Here is a 21,660-nt window from a genome sequence, read left to right as displayed (position 1 = left end):
GGAAAGGTTCACCGGTAACCTTGTCTATTCCTCCTTTTTTGAAGGAAAATGAACATGTAACAAGTTTAGTGGTAATTATGTTAAGCAGGCATAGTTGAAGTTCTGAAGATGGCTATTCTCTGTTTAGAAGATATTGCGCAACATCACCTTACTACAAGAAGGTTGAATTCTAGTAGCACACATGAGTGATGCATTGAACTAATATTACCTGTGTATATATTGTAAAACTACTAGGCCTTGTAAGTTTTCAGGCAAACCTTACAGAAAACATAAGACAGCCTTATAATGTATGGAGTATATAATTTCTTTTATTAAAATCGTTATTAAATTCATATTTACATCAATGACAGAATTTAGCTAAGGGAGCCCTGTTGAAACTATGATGCTGGAGTTATGATAGAGAGACTTTAGACACATGGTTTTTGTATCAAGGGAGCTTCTTTTGGCAGCACACAGAGACCATTATAGAAAGCCACAGCTGGTCACAATGCAGAGAACAGCTGACTGTGGGGGCGGTCATCCCCAGAACACATATATAACACACCTTGTAATGGCTTGTTTCCTTATTCCCTCATTCTTTATTTCCTCTCAAAAGACTTGTATACTAAATGTCAATCAGAATTGAAGAGAGGAGAAGAAAGGATTGCCAAAGCAAAGGAAGAGTGATTGTTGGAAGTTTCATTCACAATTCTTTGTTATATAATTTTTGGATGGGAAGGAGACTCACACTTTATACCATCTTCAGTGAAATTGGCAAAAAAGGAGACAAGATTCTTGGGTGGAAATTTGCACCAGGAGTCACAGTGAATTGCTCTACAAAGTACCTGGTTCATTGTGGTTCCATGACACTTGCTGGGACCCATTGCATCCGTGGGGATAAGAGAGGCCCCCATATTTTTTTTAATATTATTATAATCATTGCATCAAGATCAGGTGGGCCATGCTCTAAATGACTCTTTACTCTGTAAACAGTGGCCTATCAGGCCATGCCTTGCTTGGAGATATTCCATTTGACTGCACTTTGAGGATGGAAGACGACAGTGCATGTGAATTAACACAGGAGCAGATTCACCAGCAGTGCACTACCCATGCAGCACAAAACAACTCAGTCCCAAGAACAGAAAATGATGTATGAATGTATTATGGTGTCGTTATTCTCCCACAGGCATGATGGTATGCGGCCTATAAATTTAATAGGGTGAATTTGGACTGAAGGGGCACATATGTATATCAAAATCACACCCAAAAAACAAAGCAATGTGAGATAAGACTTGGAGATTTTTTTTCTTGGTAAAAGTTCCACAGTGAAGCTCAAAGACAGATCTCTAGTTAGGATCATTTAATAACACTGTGCATAAAAAGACAGGGTCTCAGGTTTGGATCTTGAGAGCAACAGTAGCCCATAAGACTAAGAAAATCCCTTGCTTGTGTGAATTGTTCAAGTGCTAATGAGAAATGATCTCTAAGGTAATATTTGGCTCATGGTGTAAGCTACAGATGCTTGGGCGTGGGATGGGGGAGATAAGTAAGTGTGCAGAGCTACTATAACTGCCTTACTTCACTTCTGTCCTTGGGAACCTCAGGCTATTGCAGTCAAAAGCTTCCTTGATATAATAGTTTATTGTGTTGCTCCAGAATCTCTGGAATCTTGAGGACCAAAAAATTTGGGGCATGATAGCTACTTTATTAGCAGTTTTCTTGCTTTAATTGTAAGTAAATTAAACCCTTCCTGTCAATGTTATTAGACATACTTTATAATCATTAACTGACCTCACTGATCATGCTCAGGAAGAATTTTTCCATTTATCATGCCCTGTTGAAAAATTCACTGCTGGGGCTTAGTGAATTCTGGCTAATAATTGGAACCACCTAAGGTTAAACCCCAGTTGGAAATGACATTCACACCCAACACAGCCAGGTCCTATGTGAGAATGTCTGTAGGAATAAATGTCTCATGGAGGACTCGAGGCAAGAAGTTACTGCAGAAACAGAAAATTATTCCAATTTGTCTTCAAATCTGCTTCCAGGATTTGCTTTCCTATGATTATACTCTACCATGTCTTGGGTCATAGGTTACATACAACTTCTATATGTAAATCATAGAAACTGCTTCCCCAGCACTTGCCTAGCCTGCCCGCTGTTCGTTATCCTGCCTGCTGACCTCCAAGAGGTCCATTCAGAGGCAGAGCAATACAATGCAGCAGCAGACCTAGCCAGTGGAAGAGCCTACTTGGACACCCTCCCTTTTGCACCCTATAGATGAACTATGTCCACAGGCTAGAAGAAGCAAATGCACATCAATGAAAGAAGAAATGAGGGGGCAAAGTAAAGATTACATTTATGATAGTTTTTGTGATTTCCATATCAATTTAATCCACTATTTCTCATGTTCCCTACAAGCATTTTCTTTACTGGAGGAATCATCTTTCTCTCAAAGTCTTAGGTGAAAAGAGTAATTGAGCTCATAAATGGCTTTCTACTTATGAATCCATAATTGGATTCAATCACTTTAGTCTCATTATACCTACTTCCCTGGTCACCTTCATCCTATCCCCTCAAATGTGAGGAGGCACCAGTGTCTTCCAAGCAGATACCATCTCTTCATACTTTCCTTTCTCAACATCACAGCCTAGGAACTGCACAGAGGCGGTGACTGATGGGTGAAAGGGTAACAGACATTCTGAACTGCAGGCTCAGCTTCTCATTGGCTGGGGGCTTGAAGGTAAATTTTTGAATAAGGGAAGTGATAAAAATGAACAGCTCAGACCTGGCCAATTGCTCTCCAAGACAAGCTCGTTTTCCTGTAAGACAAAAACAGCAGAATTTATTCAGCTGCCACCGTTACGTCACTAACTATCTTTTGCAAAGTTTGTATGAATTCTGGGATTGGGATTCAGTTGCATCAATGCATTTGTGTTTAGCATCTGCCTTGTGTCCCCAAAACATCAAAGGTAAAAGTGCAGGATCACAAATCTCATGGTCTCAGAAAACAGGCAGTGCTCGAGAAGCACAGCATAGGACAATAGGAGTAAAACCTGAGCTAGTTGTATGACTAGCGTAAGTGCTTCCCAAAGTCACTTAACAAACATAAATGATAAAAATAGATAATGGCGCAACAACAACAACAAAAAAATCATGAGATGTTTTTCAACTTATAAAAGGAAAGAGAAAAATGCAAGCAAGTATTTCAGCAGGGGTCTTAATGTACAAATCAACTTGCACCTAAGCCCACCGTCCCCCTTCACCTTGAGTGGCATTAGTAATAGATGGCTTCCACAACTCTATCTGGTGCCACTCAAATGCCTCTCTAGGCTATCGTTGCTCTCTTTCCTAAAGGAGGGTCTACAACTAACCCACTTCCCTGCAGTGAACCATATAGTCTCGATCATCATTTCTCTTATTGTATTTCAATAAGAGAAATCATCATTTCTCTTATTGAGAATAATTAGCATTATTCTCTTAATGCTAGTACATTCCTTCCTCTATTTCTTTTTCTTCCATGATTTTTAATTGAAAATAGACTTTTTCATATATTATTTTCTGATTATGGTTTCCCCTCACTCAGCTCCACTGAGCTCCTCTCCAAATCCCCACTCAGCCAAATCTCTACATCTTTCTTTTTCTCATTAGATTAAGAATAGTTATTAAACTAGTAATAATAATAATAACAAATAAGATAAAATAAAACCAAGCCAGAATAAGAAAAAACAAACACTTAAGTGCTATGCATTCACTATAAAATCTGCACAATAGGAAATATATGAACAAGAGAATAGAAGCTGTTTATAACTTCACAGTCCAGGCAGAACCATGAGCATGACAATATGCATGCCAGGGTTGTCATCAGGATTGTGTTGAACATTGTTATAACCATTATCTCATTCAACTCTTTAAGATGCTTTTGCTACTTTGTTTTACTCAGGAAACTAATTGACATTCCCAAACTGATGACCAGTTCATGCTTCTGGTGGGCTCCACCATCCACAGATTGCTGAAGGAACAAATGCAGATACTACAGGCAAAAGTGTTCAGTAACTGTGTGTTGCCACAGTGCTGGCACCATAGTGTGTGGATGTGTGTCCCATCAATGTGTTTCACTCATCGTTTCTGCTCCCTTCATCTTCATCCCGTTAAGTATGTCTAGGCATATGACTGGTAACTTGATAAAATGGAACTGAATCAGCTCTGTTGTAAATTCTCAAGATTCTTCAAGAATTCTTCTATCAGGGCAAAACTTGATCTGTAAAGTCAGGAACCCATACTCCTTATTCAACCCTTGTTCAATCAAGGACCACTATGTGACTACAACTAATCCACCCATTTTTCACAGGGCTAAATCTTTTTCACATGACAAACACACAATGAGTCCTGTTTCTTACACAGATTCCATGGCTGGGCAGTCATCAAAATTAGCCAACAGGAACCTACATGCTTTAAAGGATGAAAACAATGGGCATTCAATATGAAAGCATTGGATTAAATTAAAGAACAAGTCCAAGATTAGGGGTCAGAACAAACCTGTCCTCCCTTGAAGCTCTTTATGTCGGGTGCTGTGTGACAGTGACAGACATAGACAGCTGTGACAGTGACGGACAGCTGTGACAGTTATAGACAGCTGTGGCAGTTATAGACAGCTGTGACAGTGACGGACAGCTGTGACAATGATACACAGCTATGACAATGATACACAGCTGTGACAGTGACGGACAGCTGTGACAGTGACGGACAGCTGTGACAGTTATAGACAGCTGTGACAGTGATGGACAGCTGTGGCAGTTATAGACAGCTGTGACAGTGATGGACAGCTGTGACAATGATACACAGCTATGGCAGTGATGGACAGCAGTGACAGTGACAGACAGCCGTGACAGTGACGGACAGCTGTGACAGTTATAGACAGCTGTGACAGTGATGGACAGCTGTGGCAGTTATAGACAGCTGTGACAGTGATGGACAGCTGTGGCAGTTATAGACAGCTGTGACAGTGATGGACAGCTGTGGCAGTTATAGACAGCTGTGACAGTGATGGACAGCTGTGACAATGATACACAGCTATGGCAGTGATGGACAGCAGTGACAGTGACAAACAGCTGTGATAGTGATGGACAGCTGTGACAATGATACACAGCTATGACAGTGACGGACAGCTGTGACAATGATACACAGCTATGACAGTGACGGACAGCTGTGACAGTGACAGACAGCTGTGACAGTGACGGACAGCTGTGACTGTGATAGACAGCTGACTACCATTTCCTGATTTAGGCTGTGCTTGGGTCATCTTCACATGGAAAAACACATGAATTGCCTTAATACTAAAATGACAGAAATTACCTAGGCTTTTGGTAGTTTTTCATGCCTAGCTTTTGTAAGTCAGTGACTTGATTTATTAAGAAACAAAAGACCATGCTAGCATGAAACTGCCAGTGCTCTGCTCTATAAACAAGTAGGGCTTGGTTCAGGAATGACTGTGCCATCTTTGTTGGTAATACACAGGCTACAGCTCTACTTATTTTTGCCAAGAAAAAAGAAGCTGATGTCTGAATTTCCTTCTTCCAGGGAGGTTGAATACAGAAAGAGTAGAGAGAGCAGAGGTAAAGTTACAGTAAAGCAGAAACACCCACAGCTGTTGACACAGCTAATCCAATAGGCATTTTAGATTTCTACATTCTGCCCAGTGTAGCTGGTTTTCATTATGGCACCACTTGTGTGGGCATCCTCAGGAAAATTGAATTTTATTCCCCTTTATCAGAAAGAAATGATGAAAGCAATGCAGAGCTCATCGCTCTCATCCATGGGGTCCATATTATGTGTACTGGTACTTCAATGCTGTTCCAATCAAAGACTGCAATCGTTTCCCTCCCCTTGAGTTGGGGTTGGTCTTGAGGCTTGACTAGGTCATCAGAATACAGTGAAGTCATGGTGTGACAATTCCCAGGCTGGAGCTCAACAGAATTGTGCATTTTTGTAATCCCTCCTAGGATATTATGACTAATTTATAAACAGACAGCTGGTTTGCCCAAGGGAAATAGATACCATAGAAACAACACAGCAGCAGCATAGAATTATATGGTGGAGAGCAGGAAAAGACTAGGGAGGAGCTCGGAACTCTCTCCTGCTCACCACAACTCACCCATTGAGAACGGTAGAAAAGCCTCTCTCTTCTTAAACTCTCCATTTTCCAGAAAGTGCTCTGGGTTGAAGACATCTGGAGTGGCCCACTCTTTGGGGTCCCTGTGCAATGCGGTTAGGTTGGTCAGGACCATGATTCCCTAGAAAAAGCAGCAGAAAGTAAAGATTTAATAAAAACTCCCACATGGACAGATGATGATGCTCAAACTCTCATTCCTGGCCTGGGGTACTTGGCATCCTGAATTTTCATACTCTCCCCAACTGATTCGCTGTCACTTGGAATACTCCAGCCATTTGCAAAGGTAGTTGAACCATGCTTTATTAAAGAATATGTCTACTTTACCAAAAGTGGCTAATATAGGTCTGAGAAGAGGACCTGAGAGCACCCATGAGGAGATGATGAGACATTGTTCATTGCAGATAGGATCATGGCAGCTGCATGATACAATGTCCTGGTCATCTAGTCTTCTCCATTATTTTCTGTATATTATCAAAGAGACAACAGCCTAGCTCACTACAGTCAAAGATGCAGGGATGTATCAGAAAGCGTTCCTGTTATGGCAGATACACCACACATTACCCAGAGTCACCGGAGTGAGCCTTCCGCTCTCCTTGCTCAATCATCAGCAAAGCTGGTCCACTCTCGAATCCATCACCTCCATTCCAGTTTCCACTGAAACCTTAGTGCAGGCTCCATATCCTCCTCTTGCAACCACCTAATAGCTATGACTGTGTTCCAGTTTGAAGGCTGAGTGGGCTCTGCATATGACTTAGTTACATAGCCCACTCACTCACTCCAACTTGGAAAGCGGGTTACTCATATTCTTAAATCAAAGATCCATCCTGTGTACTTTCAGAGCCACTGTTTGTTGTTGCCCTCTGACTGAGCTCCCACTAGAACAGTCTTCCCTTATGATCCATGTTGCAATGCTGATTGCTTTAGATGGAGTATTCCTTTGCATATTGACACATAGCTAATTCTTAACTCTCTTTCAATCCTCAGTTCCAATACCTCTTTCCCCAGAAACACTCACTGATTCCTGAACTTGCTACTCCTCTCTCCATCTTGTCAGTATCACAGGGAAACAGAATGTTTTCTTTCCAACAGCGCTTGTGGTTTATAGTAGGGACTCCCATGACTCAGGTATCCCAACTCCGGACTGAAACCTTGCAGGTATTTAAAGAATATTCTCCTGATTAATAAGGAATAACTTCTATTCTGAGTATAAGGTTTTGCTTATAAAGTATAATAATACTTTTATTATTTGCATATAAGTATAATAATATGTAATCTTATTATATTTCCATAGGGAGTCTATGACTATGGGGTTTTTTATGGTTTTTTTTTTCTTTTACATTTTGTAGATGTTGAAGCTGTGATTGGTTAGGAGACATGTTTGTCCAGTAAGAGTAAGGAAAGTCATCACTGAAAACAGGCCTATCTTCTGTTAAGGCCATGGTTTCCCACATCTGTTGAACACAGTCATTTAGATTTATCAATACCCAGGGAACTGATGTTATAGTATGTGGAAAGAGTTAGTATGGCTGTCTGAAAATGAATGAATGGACAGAAAAAAAGCAAACAGCATTGGAAAACTTCAGACCTCAACTTCAAGCCATGAACTGTTGTTCACTAATAAGAACAGTAAACACTCTGCCTCGTCAGCAAACGTCCTCTGCTAGAATTAGACCAGCAGTACGCTGAGGAGTCCCATAGAAAACAAGGTCCGGTCTGGCCAAAGCACACACCATCTAGGAATCTTCCCTTTTCAACTCTTTATAATAGATTTGAAAGTCCACTAATACACATGAAGGGTTTGGCAGAAATATACTTTTTCCCCCACTGAAACCATTTCTTGGGTCAGGAATACATGTCACTTTTTACATTTAGGCTCCCAAGATGATGCCAAAGATTAACTAGAGGATCTGAAGGTGAGAGAGTGTTACCTTTGGCAGGTCAAATCCAGCCAACTTGGTGGCAGCTGCCCCTTCCCTGGGAACATTAAAGGGAATGATGTTTCCCATCCTCTGCACCTCGTGGATGACAGCATTGGTGTAGGGCATGGACTCTCGGTCGGCCAGGCTTGGCTGTCTTCCTTGACCAATCACTCTGTCAATCTCAGCCTGTACTTTTTCTGAAAGGAAACAGGAGATTCTCTTACCTTTTCAACTTTAATGCTTTCTTCTAAAGATATAGAAGTTGTCTCTGAGACCTTACCTGATTTTATTTCACCTTAGCACTCTGGTTATTAAGAAATAAAAGTTTTCTCAACCCTTCAAGTACCTGTTTTAGAAAACTGTCAATTCAACAACTTTCTTTGAGTTTACAACATGATCATAAATTTCCATGTGTTCTGAGCTGAGTATCTCAGATGAACACAGGTAAACGCACATAGCAGTATCTAGTCAGGGATTCTACAAATAGGCACCATGCAGAGTGGGTGACAAACCACACAAATGTATTCCTCATAGTTCGAGAGTCTGGAACTTCTGAGACCAAGGCACTAGCAGTTCTCTTGCCTGGGAGATAATTTTCTGACTCTTAGGTGCCAAACATCTACTGTGCCTCATGCTATAAAGACCCATGAATGTCTTTAGTAAGGACTAGCTCTCTTCACAAGAGCCAATCACCTCCTGCACGAGATAGAGCTGAACATGAGCGTGGCAAATAGGACACAAAGGTACAAAATATAGAATACCTGCAATTCCTATTTTCTTAGGTAGATATAACAGCATGGGCTGTAGACAGCAGTGTGTTGCTGAACAACATTGATGGTGAAGATGCTTACATTCTTTGAGCGTCAGCTTTACCATGTGATTAGTGAGAATAAGTCTGCCTTATTCTAAGGATGTTTTGAGATTTATACGAACTGTTATAATAATAACTGTTTGATTCTCAACCTGTCTGCCAGTATGGTGGTTTCTCTTTTTCAAGAGTAATAGAGATTAAGCTAATTTTATCTGATTGGTTAGCTACACATTTCATTTAAAATGAATTTGGAACACCAAAGCCCCTTACTATTACCCTACATGTAAAAATTTCACATAAAATGTATATAATATAAAATTTATCATTATTACTATGGTGATTTTGAGGAAAGATTTTTTTGTGTGGCCAGGATTATTTTAAATTCTCAATGCAACTATCTGAAACCTGTCAAAAATTGAGCTTAATGGTGTAGGCCACCAATCATAGCTCTTCAGCCATTTTTGTATGAGTAATTCACTAGCTTTTAGTATGTTCATACTGTTGTACATGCTTATTGCTGGAACTTCGTGGTACAAAAAAGTTGCTATCCATGTTACAAAAACTGATTCCCCCTCCCTGCATTCTCCCTTCTGTGTGCACAATTTGACTATTGTTTCAGTTAGTACAGTATTTGCAATTTTGTGATCATCTATTTTAACTTAGCACAGTACCTGAATTGGTGCAGCATCATAATTCCTTTTCAGGGGCTGGAGGACTGCTCAGTGGTTACAATCCCTGCCTCTAGGAATCTCAGAATGAAACTGACTGAGAGCTGTCTCCTCCCATCTTATACTCCTCTCTAGGGCTGGGACTAAAGGCGTGCACCACTACTGCCCGGTGTCTATGGCAAACTGGAATTAAAGGGGTGTGTCACCACTGCCTGATCTGTAAGGCTGACCAGGGCAGCTGTTTTACTCTCTGACCTCTGGCAAGCTTTATTTATTAAAATACAAATGAAATGTCCCTACAGCACAGTATCCAAGGCAAACAGGAATGTATTGCTGAGAAAAAAGAAGGACATGTGTAGATGCTCCTAAGGTAATGCCATTCTTCGCTGGAACTGACCACAGTGTGTCTTGGTTTCTCTGTCTTGTTTTAAACTTTCTGCTTCTTGAGCACACAAACGCTATACTATTGGTACTGCTGTGCCCTTCCCAATCCCGACAGAACAGGTGGAGGATGTGCTCCATCCCAAGTGCACACAAACGCTATAATATTGATACTGCTGTGCACTTCCCAATCCCGACAAAACAGGTGGAGGATGTGCTCCATCCCAAGTGCACATCAACTCACAGCCATTCTGTCTTCCCCCCACCCACCATGCCTTCAGGTCCCACCTGAGCCACAGATCTGAGATGCCCCAATCCACATTTTCCTGGTGCATTCACCCCATATTCACCTTGGACTTCTGGGTAGAGAGCCATGTAGAGCAGAGCCCAGCGCAGGGTCGTGGATGTTGTCTCTGTTCCAGCAAAGAAGAGGTCCAGAGTGGTGGTGATGAGGTTCTCTTCATTGAAACTTGTAGTCTTCTCTGGGTACTGGAAAAGACAGTGTGTATGTATATATTCCAAGGGTCTCAGTCAAGACCTTAGGGTATGAATTTGGAATGATTCATATAAAGTAATAATCCCATTGACCATATCAGGAAGCATTTCTGCCCTGAGTGCTGCAAGGTGATGACCAAAACCTTATGGCACTTGGGTGGATGACAAATCTCAACTATTTTTCTTTTGATTATATTTTTGGAAACTTTTTGTCCAGTGATAAGAAAATGAGATAAAAATCATCTTTTTCTTTTAGTATCAGCCCCATCTCTAAATGACAACTTGGCCTAGGGCACACACCTAACATTTCGTTTCTTCAGTTTTATAAAATGAGAATAAGAACCACACCTTAACATGTCATTATCAGTCATTTGAGACACCACAGGCACATAGTCAACACTCGACAGATGCTTTTGCTTATACCAGAAAGAATCAAGTAACTCTTGGTGATCTCTGACTCTCTGATCTCACCACTCACCTTTCTTAGTCAAGACTTTATGATCTCATGATTTTTTATGGCATATCCTCTGGAAGAATAAATCTGTTAAGACTGATTTTTAATACTGATGGCCTAACACCTGATTATGATAAGGAATTATTCACCTCTTTCTCTGAAGAAAAAAACACAGCTTTTATCAATATTATTTAAGTAAAATGAAATGAGAGGATGAAAAAAATTACTATTCTGCCCTTGTTCAGAGGAAGAGCACTGATCCAGTGATGTGTTCCAGTAAGAGGCCTAGTGAGATCCAGGCTGTATATTTTATAATATGGTTTGAAACCGAAATGAAAATTAGGAATTACTACAAGCCCACTTTTTGAATGCTTGGCTCATAATTGTCTGAAGTATTTTTGAAGGTTCTATACTATTGGAAAAGGGGGAAGGACCTAACTGGAGAAAGTGACTGCTAGGGGCAGCACTCTTACGGTTATATTTGAGTGCTGGATCTTGCCTTGGACTCTCATCCTAAAGCAGAATTATGTGAATCGACTTCACCATAGGAATTTGTCACCATTCCTTCGCCATGGTGAAGGACCCAACTCTAATATGGTGAGTGGAAACAAATCTCTCCTGTGTTGACTTGGTCAGGTACTATCACAATGATACACAAGTAACACACAAACCCAACTGGTTGCTGTCTGGCCTCTTGTGTATTATTGGGTGCCTTTTATGTGGATTCAGGAAGCCTCATCTATATGTTAAAGTCAGGCTCTTGCATTCAACTGTGCATTGCTTATATCTTGCATTGGTGAATGAGATACAATCAATTACTGACCCTAAACCAACTTGTAACAAAATTCGACTCTGAAGTTGAATTGTTATTTTCATTTATGAGACAGCTCATTCACATCTGGCTAAAAGCCAAGAGAGAAACAGAAAGATAATATCTGGCATTATCATTGCCTCCTGCCAAGACTATGAACTTTATTTCTAATGACTCTAACAATCCTGAATTAATGTTATACTATTCTTGATAAGTACTATACTCTTTTCATCTGATTTTCCTGTAGGGTATCAAACAATGATCCTGGGAGACATCCATCTGTTCAGCTCTATTTTGTGCTTAATACTCCATAATAAACTTTCTGTATGTGATTAGTTTTGAAAAGGAAGGTTACACAGAGTTGTTATTATAAGATGGAGATCAAGGTTCAGAAGCAAAGAGATGAGATATAAAGAGTGAAGCAGTGATCAGGGAGAAATAGACATTACAGTCTTGACATTGAAGATGAAGGAAGGAGAGAAGGCAAAAGGTATCTGTACCCAGTAGAATCTGGAAAAGGCAAAGTAATGAGTTCTCACTATTTCCACATGAAGCTTGCCTGGCCAACAGGCATACAGGGCACACGCAGAACTATGAGGGAACACATTTGTGTTATGTCAAACCAATAAGATGAAGAACACAGGCTGCAGAATCACCTGGAAACTACTAAATTGCTGCTTCCTCTGCAAGAAGAAGACAACATAGCCGGCATCTTCCCCACCTTTGTCATTTCTGTGAGGAAAGCGTCAATGAAGTCTCTCGGCTCATCAGGGTTCCAGTCTCTCCGGTGATTGTCAACTATATCAGAAACAAACAGTTTCAGCTTTCCCCAGTTTCTGAAAAGTGTTCGGTGCGATCCAGGAAGATAATGAATTATCCTCGGAAAGATATTGTAGAGCTGATTGGGAAAAATAAGACAGTCATGGAGATGCCATGGTGCCACATGTCAAAACACGCTTGTCCTTCCCTTTATTTCTTACAGTGAAGCCACCTTGACTCCTGGTTCACTCTTACTCCATACCCGCACCCGCCACAGGCATTTCAATTTTGAACTTTAACACCGGACATTGAATTGCAGAAGAGGCTCTAATTATAAGAGGCATAATCAAAAGAGACCATATAAACCAATTAGTTGTACATGATCTTGTTAAAATTGAAACAAACTAAATTAAGGTAGAAAACAACTCAGAACTGTGTGCTAAAAATCTGTGACTTTAGGGAGGGTAAAAAGATGTGTCCTACACCACAGGAGAACCTACAGAATAAACTAACTGGGCACACAGGGGATCACAGAGACTGAACCAACAACCAGGGAGCTTGAATGTGACTGACCTAGGCCATCTGCACATCTGTTACAGGTGTGAAGCTTGGTCTCTTAGTGGGATTCCTAACAGCAGGGGAAGGGGCTGTGTCTGACTCTATTGCCTGCTTTTGGGACCCTTTGTCCCCACTGACTTGCCCTTTCCAGTCTTAAAAGGAGAGGAGCTGCCTAGTCTTACTGAAACTTGCTATGCCAAGGCTAGCCAATATACAGCAGGGGCTCCTACTACATAAACAAGAAAAATGGCAGCTATGCTATGAAGACAGTTCTGGTAGACATCAGACTCCACAATAGCACAAAACAAAGAGCCAGCAAAAGCCCGTGAATTCACTTGTCCTCCTCCATTATGTATTTAAATTGCAGACTTTACTTTTTGAAGACCTGCAAAGCTGATCGAACGTTTTTTTCTTTTTCTGTGTGATTCATTATTTTTCTACACATTTAGCAAAATTTTTGCTTTATTTTCACTTAAAAATTTTAAGATAAAATATCTTCACCTTTATTTACATGCATATTTATTTGCTTGTGTGTACGTGTGTGTGTGTGTGTGTGTGTGTGTGTGTGTGTGTGTGTACACCTCTGCTCTTGTGTCATGGTATATACGTGGATGATAGAGGACAACTTGAGGAAGGTAGCTCTGTCATTCCACCCTGTGAACTTTCAGGATAGAGCTCACATCATCAGGCTTCCCAGATGTGCTTTTATCAGCAAGGCCACCTTACTCACCACATTTGCTATTCTGTGTCACCCATTCCTCTAGTTTTGTTTATGTCTCGCCTCAGTTTTAGCAATAGAATTTTTTTCTTTAGCTTTTTGCTTATTTTCATTTTATATTATTTTTCCATTTATATCTTGAATTTATCTTGACTTTAAAAAATAATACATTCTAATTTTTTTAGTATTCTTCTTACATTGACTTTTGAACTTTTTCTTTACTATTGCTAAGTCTATTTTTGTCTCCCCCTTGCATTTCAGCCTTTTCCTGCGTGTAACATTCTTTTATTTTCCATCCTTCCCCTTTAAATTATTTCACTTTATTTTTGTGCCCCACTTCCTGGATACCTTCAGCTATCTCGTTCATTTCCTATTTTAACACTACATTAAATAGTTTTGAAACTGCACAGCACACTCACTATTTTGATATTGTTTCAGCTCTGTGGACATTGATGATATGTTGAAGACCAGCAGTTGAGTTTATGTGTTTTTATATTTTGCAAGACATGAAGTTGGTGCTGCTACAACGGTTTTTTTTTTCCTCACAGGATGGTACTACGGATTACACTGTAACAACTAGGTAGCTCTATTAGAAGATCCTCTGAAAAAATCCAGAAATAATATCCAAACCCACAGCAGCAAAACTGCAACACAGACATACAAGAAACATGGAAAATCAAGGCAACAAGACACCTGCATTTACAGGTCAGAAATTAAAAGGGAGATCTTGAGAGGAAAAGAAAAGAGTAGAAGAGAACTTTGGGCGCAGGGAGTGAAAACAGAATTCAAGTAAAGAAGGACAATTAGTACAACTGATGGGAAAGCAGAGTTGAGAATAACTGGGGAAGATGGGGAAAAGCTGGGTTGGGGAAAGGAAGCAATAAGAATAGTATAGTGGTTCGTGTATGAAGATATCATGATGATACCCTTTGACATCTAAATTAATGTAGAAAAAAACACTTTAAAAACTATAAAACTGATAGAACTGCAACTGACAGAGATAAGTCTATGGCTTTAGTAGGGAAGGATAGCACATCAGATGCTCTAACCAGCACGGTAGTAATAGAGATGTCTGTAATTTGCTGCATAACTCCAGGTCAGAGACAGTAGTGGGACACTAGTGTAAGTAAAGTGTGACTGGTTGTGTGCTGACAGTTTTTGGACCTGATTTATACATGCACAGTAGATTATAATTATATTTCTTACCATTACATAATTTTGCAGTTTGCAAAATTAAAGTGCCCTTTACTTAACTGAAACAATTTAACATTTTAACAATGACATGTAACTGATGCATGGACAAATTAATGCATCAAGAACACTTCACTTAACTAAGTACAAATTTGTATACTACCTCACAAAGTTTTATATCAAGGCAACAGCAATGACTTCTAGGAAGTCCTTAGGAATTAACTTGCCTTTAAAGCTGTCTTCCATATTTAGGAATAAGCCTGAGAGACCAGTAAGCTGTGGAAAAAATACTTAGAAGACCCAAGGATTGAAGGAACAAAAATTTGAATATAGATTTCGTAAGCTGGGGGGTAAAGTTTGAACACCAAGTGTTTATTGCAATGTAAAATTAGGAATCTATTTGAACTTTTAGTCAATTTTTATGTATAGATGCAAATTTTACACAAATGAGTGAATGGGTTCACATGAACACTTGATCCAGAATATATGCTGCAATGTTACTAACATCACAAGTCTGGAAAGAACTCAAAATCCCAAAACAAGGGAAATGAATTATTAAGACAGTCACACATTTTGCCAACCCTATTCCCAGTGAACAAAAAGCAGTACATTAAGCAGCATATTAAGTGAGTAAGCTGAGCTGGTAAGTAGCCAGCACCAGCATTCACAGATACATGGGCATCCTGCAAATGTTGGTACTTCATTTAAGTATTAGAAATGTGGCTATTCTCATACAAGAGTTTTGCATATTATCAACAACTCTGAAACCAACAGATAGATTTGAATACATTTGTGCTAAATTCAACTTTCAGATACTTGTTTTAACTTCAAAAGTCCTAAAATACAAAAAGGAGGAGTCTGTTTGAATTAGTCCCACGTTAATACTCTTCTCAAGATACGAGAGGGTAGCATGCTTACGTGGCACATCAGTGATGACTCCAAACACATGACCTCATCCAGTAGCCTCAGCATCTCCTGAAATCGACTATCCTGGTACTCAAAGCGCTCCCCGAAGGTGATAGAGCAAATGATATTGGAAACTGCATTATTGATATTGAAGTGAGGGTCAAAAGGCTGGCCTGGAGTGGAAAGGGAGCTGGGTTGTTTAAAGATATTTATTTTTATATTGTCTATAAGAAATTAACTCCAAATAATAAAACAATCCTTGTGCTTCCCCTCTCCCCACACAAATATTGGAGAATGCAGAGAATAAAATAATGGGCTCTGGCCACAGCATACATATGGGGCTTATCTGATCCAAGGCTTCTGTCAATGGATGTAAATAAGATAGACTACCGGGATTATACTCAACAAAGTGTTTAATAACGCATTTTTGTTTGCTATGTTATAGTGATCTAGGATAGGCTCAGTCTTCAGTACCCGGTCCAGAGCAGGCCTGGTCAAACAGATGCTTAGTAAGAATATGTTCACCATATATAAGGCGACAACTCTCAGCCCCTGCCCTCTGAGATGCTCACCTCCCTCCTCTTTTATGGCCTCCACAAGATAGCTGGCCTCTTCCTGTATGCGCTGCTCTAAGCTCTTCTTTCCCAACCCAAAGTTCCTCAGGGTCATCAGGGCAAACCTTCTTTGCTCCTTCCATGTCTGGCCACTGGAGAAGATCAATCCTGGAAAGGAGAGATTCAGCGTTATGGCACTGAGATGCTGATGTAAAATTATCTGACAAATGGCATGGGCATGCTATAGAAAGGAGATGGGCCAATAAGGCTCTTGGTAGCTATCTGAAGAGACAACCCCAAAGCAAGGGAACTAAGATTTACTGACTTATTTACAACATCAAATAATTTAGTGTTCCTTGTGTTTTATGTGATTTAACACTTTCAGAAATTTCATATGCTTATTGACAACTAACCCCAGACCCATTGCACCTGATGCAAAAGCTGAGACATTGGGATAGAGCTTACTTTATAAAGAAATCTAGTTAGTAGATTGCAGCTGTTGTATTCAAGTTTCACTCTCTCCTTTGGTCACACAAATCACACAACTCATGTTAAGCTGAATAACAGGGACGCACTCATGAACAAGGTAAGACATGTACTTTTAGCGAGGTAAGGAAATTTTATAGAAGAGGTTCTAGCCGAGACACACATGAAAGAATGAATGACTCAAGACACAGAGACCCTGGAGCCAAGGAGAAGGGACATGGTGTACACAGCATCCATCTACTATCATGGCATATACGATGAATGCTTCTGTCGATTTGGTAACGTTAAGAGATATCCCTAGATCCTTTACATACACACCTTAGCCTCCTGATTGCCACTTTTTAAAAGATGGTAATAAGTATTCAAACCTCCCAGTTTTATTATTGGTCAGAAGACTAAAGACCACTGGAGGACACAGACTTATAATCAAGAGCAGCAGCAAGAGGAGGCCGGCTGACTCCCATCTATTTTTCTGAGGCAGAGGTTTGGGATGGGAAAATGAAAGTGAGGGCACAGTATGCGTGGCTGAACATTCCATCAGAGCATCAAGAGTTAGTGTACAGGACAAGTGGCTTTTCTTAAATATAGAAGAGAGACATGGTAAGTCCTCTGAGGGGCACTTCTATTCAGACAATATAGCACCCTGCTTCCTTGATAGATGGCAATTCATAATGATAGATGGCAATTTCATTCATGTGTTCAGTTAATATGAATTGAGTGAGCACCAGTGTGCCCCTAGAGTAGGTTATGAGGCCAACAAAGTTTTAAAGAAATGAATATTTCTAAACTGAAGCATTCTGGAGACCAGTAGAGGCAGAGTCCAATTTTCCTAATTATGCTTACATGAGTATTGGCCCGTTGTAGACAGGCAGCTTTAACATGCCACAGAATTACAACACACACACCATATATTGCTCAAGGAACTTACCATTTTTCTTAAAGAGATGTTTTCGGAGACAAGTGACAGGACGATTCAGAAAACTTGGCTCCAATTGAGTAAAGACTTCTTTGATTAAGGGCATGCCAGTTACAACCACTGAGGGTATGTTAGCAAAATCCAAGCTTAAAACGTTCCCGTGTTTCTTCACAAACTGAAAAATATTTCAGTAGTTATAGCTCACTGAGTCCATGTCTGTGTGTACAGGGATGGCGGGCACACATGTAGCCAATGGGATTCATGTTGAGATGTCTGCAAAGGCAAGCATCTTCCTCTATGTAAATGTTTTGAAATTTTTTTCTCTTATAAATTGGGTTCAATTACAATATACACTAAGAAGAGAAATTTCCTTTTATAAAATTCCTAAAGAATTCAGCAAATATGAACGAAGTTTGCAGCTACCCTACTTCCTTAGAGGAAGGCATGAGGGTATGTGTAGCATCCAATAAGCAAAATCTCTAACCTGAAGCCTCCTGAATTTGATGAAGGCACAGAACAGAGGAAAAAGGCCGAGGAAGGTCTATACATGTTTGGTGTATCTTTAAAAACACTCCTGTTTAAACAGAGAATAATTCCTTCAACATCTGCTACATACAGAAGATGTCTGTGTAAGCAATGCAACCGCCACTGAATATAGCCTGGGTATTTGTGTGTGGAGGAGGTATTTGGTATGATGAGCTGTTTCTGGGTTTTCTTTTTTCTCCAATTTAAGAATTTCCTCAAAAAATTTTTCATTCATGTGTTCAGTCAATATGAATTGAATGAGCATCAGTGTGCCCCTAGACAAGGTTATGAGGCCAACAAAATTTTAAAGAAATCAATGTTTCTAAACTGAAGCATTCTGGAGACCAGTGGAGGCAGAGTCCTATTTTCCTAACTTGCCAAAGGTTGAAATTGTATCTTTAAATTCTACTGTAGCAAGCATGGAATTATTAATAAACTAAAATACCTGTAGATATCTGTAGCCAGAGTAGAGTGTGCCCTTCCCATATCTTCTTAGATATGGAGAGCGTAATGAAGGGTGGAGGCTGGCAATGGAGTCTTCCCCGTCATTCTGGAGTGATGCAAACCGTAGCTTCTATGGTTAACTGTCTGTGTACTTTTGAGGAAGTAGTTCTATTTTTTGAAACTTAGTATGAACATTAAAAAGTTATCCCTTCCACACTGGGTTCTTTAAGGAAGAAAAAAAGTAGAAACATGAAAGTCACTTTGTTTTCACATTCTAGGCACTCAGCGTCTCTGAGAAATTAGTCAGCTGTTTATATGCAAAGCATGTGAGGTACAAAATCATGATGATGAGGATGAACAAACAGGCTGTGTCTCTGGTCACAGATAGTGCTCACAGAGTAAAGGAATAGTATTTCTCATGCTTTATTTCATCCACTTTAAAACTCCTCACAACAATGAGCATTTCCTATCTTCCCCAAAAGACAAACAAGTTGTTTGTGCAGTAGGGTAGCCAAGAAGACAAATCTGTTGCTTGGCTGAGGAAATCTCTAGACATTATGTAATATTTGAGGAAAACAAGATGACTTTGAAATATCCAAATAAACTTGGAGTTTAGTGAGAGCTACAGAGTGGGAGGCAGACTTGAGTGTGAGGGGTGGAGAGTTTGCGAGAAGAAGAGGGAAATGAAGAGAAGGGAAGAGAAGATCCATGAAGATGTGGAATGTGAAAGCTGGTGCAAATAGAGTTAAGTGACAATGCGTGAAGAGTATCAGACTTTCTTTCCCCGTATGAACGAGAGTTAGTTTTTGGAAGGCTCGCTCCATTTCTGAATTTTGTCCTGAGTCACATCTAGCTTCAACAGAGTTATGAAACAGAAGATCTCAGTTCCTCCTTTGCCATATTTGTGCCCCCTCCTCTGAAGGACTGGAGAAAGAAAGTGCTTCAGATCAGAAAGGAAAGGACAAATTTGAAAGGTCAAAAAAAAAGACAGCCATGGGAGGCCGAGTAAGGGACAAAGACAACAGACTCCTGTGCCTTTGAGTCCCAGCTGCACTGACACTGAAGAGCAGGCAGTGTGGGATGTGGGTCTCAGTGAGTGGGGACAGCACCTGGGGCAGCGCATCATACAGGGGAGAGGGCTCCCCCATGTTTGTAGTTGCTGCACTCCCCTTGGAAAATGGTGTTAGCAAACTCTCATGAGCCTCATTTGCATATTGAATAATGAAGAGCAGATGCTGGCAGGATGATAAAAGAGATGGAAAGAGAGAGAAGACTAATAAAAAGGCATCTACTCGGAGAGTGTCCAAGAAACACACAGGGAAGCGATAATGTAAGAAAACAGGTAGTGAAAAAAAAATATGGGCTTAAACCATTAAATAGAAATAAATAATAAGGCATGCTCAGTCTTCACATGTGATGGGAAGTGACAGGGATAATTAAACATGGCTGGAGGATTCACTATCTAAGCAAGGAAAATTACTGTGGACAAAGAGGAACATTACATGGAAGATGGTCATTCACTAGAAAGACCCGCCAGTCTTACATGTGTACATAGTGCGCATGACAGTCTTTCCAATAGAAGGGGGAAAGCTTCCAGAACTGGGAAAGACAGACAGACTCTCAGCGGAGCTGGATTTTTCAGTGCATCTTTCTCTAGAGTTGATAAAATCAGTAATGAGTGAAGGACCAAATTAGGATCAATAAGAAAAACAGGAGAACAGGTCAAGAGGAGACCATATATATATATATATATTTTTTTTTTATCTGAACCGGTGCTCTAATCAACAAATGTGGAATCCCATTTCTTAAACCAGTGTGGTGTATTAATGAAGACAAATTTTATGTCATCCAATTCACATTGACCTACTTTGAAAAATTAAAATAATACCCAGTATGTTCTCTGGCCATCAAATCACAATAGAAATCTTATGAAAGATAGACAACTAACTTATCTCTGGGTTAGCTGGCTGCCAGCAACAGCCTACAATTAGGTCCTCCGGTTCCAGGTGCCAGGATCCCGTCCCAGGTCACAGCCAGAGGCACCCTGGCCTCTACTTACCTTCTGGAGGTCTAGGTGGGGCTGCTTTGGGTCCAAATAAAACATGCTGCCCACGAAGGGCAGGGGCCTCGGTCCTGGCGGGTAGTTCTTGGGGCGCCGCTTTTTGAGGTAGTCAGCCAGGAACAGGAAGGCAACCGCAGCCAGCAGCAGAGTCTTCAGATGGAGCTCTGCCCAAATGGCGGCCACCAGGGAGCCTGTTGCAGCGAGCATGGCTGGTACTCCGTGCAGGCTCTCTGGAAGAATGAGGATCTGAACTGAGAAAAGTCTCCAGGGTCACAGCCTCTGGTTCCAAGCATGGGCCAGCCCCTTTGCTAGGCCCGCTCCCTCCCACAGGACCCCGCCCTCTTTCCCTCTGCAGACTCCTCCGCCCAGGGCTGTGCGTGGCTTGCTGCCAGCCCTTAGGCCTGGCGGCAAGCTCTTCTAAAACTTGTTTCTTTTCAGCTCTCTAAGCCAGAGCAGAGCTTTGTGCCTTCTGCCCCTTAGCTTTTCCCATTTTTCTCAAGGACCGAATCTCCCTGCTCCCCTGCACCCACCTCGACGCTCTTGGTCAGGCGCTTTCCCCAAGTTCCTGATCAAGTGTTTAGACTGTCCAGCCTGTTCCTCTGGAGAAACTAGTGTGAATTCCAGGAAGAAGGCACTTGGTAATGTCTGGCCTGGCAAAGAGCCTAGCTCGTTCAGAAAGCCCTTCCACCTGGTTCTCTCGGTTTGTGATCTGCATGAATTCCAGAGATTATCATGGGCATCTGAACTCCTGTTTTCTAAACAAACTTTGACCAGTGACTGCAACCTTCTTGGGACCCGAGAAAGAGCAGCACTGGCCTCACTTTGACAGGGCTATGCACAGAGAATAAAAG

The 21,660-nt window shown here is 40.8% G+C and overlaps 1 protein-coding gene across 4 annotated transcripts; it reads right to left on the bottom strand.

Annotated features, from left to right (window-relative positions):
• Positions 1 to 288: 288 nt before the first annotated feature.
• Positions 289 to 21,358, bottom strand: LOC125412389 (cytochrome P450 2J3). Of its 4 annotated transcripts, XM_048453121.3 has the most exons (10): positions 21,340 to 21,358; positions 20,807 to 21,039; positions 17,791 to 17,953; positions 16,395 to 16,544; positions 15,835 to 15,995; positions 12,412 to 12,588; positions 10,281 to 10,419; positions 8,080 to 8,267; positions 6,134 to 6,272; positions 289 to 2,801 (listed from the first exon to the last, which is right to left on the bottom strand). In XM_048453121.3, the coding sequence occupies exons 2-10, from the start codon at positions 21,014 to 21,016 to the stop codon at positions 2,623 to 2,625; spliced, it is 1,506 nt and encodes a 501-aa protein (XP_048309078.3). In that variant the 5' UTR covers positions 21,017 to 21,039; positions 21,340 to 21,358; the 3' UTR covers positions 289 to 2,622. The 4 variants fall into 4 exon arrangements, with proteins under 4 accessions (XP_048309078.3, XP_087760953.1, XP_087760952.1 ...); XM_087904827.1 differs by lacking the exons at positions 20,807 to 21,039; positions 21,340 to 21,358 and adding an exon at positions 18,749 to 18,894; XM_087904826.1 differs by lacking the exons at positions 15,835 to 15,995; positions 21,340 to 21,358 and having other exon boundaries at positions 12,412 to 12,488; positions 20,807 to 21,101.
• Between the last annotated feature and the right edge of the window lie 302 nt (positions 21,359 to 21,660).

The sequence above is a fragment of the Myodes glareolus genome, chromosome 3 (genome assembly GCF_982192425.1).
Source record: "Myodes glareolus chromosome 3, mMyoGla1.1, whole genome shotgun sequence".
Lineage (NCBI taxonomy): Eukaryota > Metazoa > Chordata > Mammalia > Rodentia > Cricetidae > Myodes > Myodes glareolus.
This window is presented reverse-complemented; position numbering and strand designations above follow the sequence as displayed.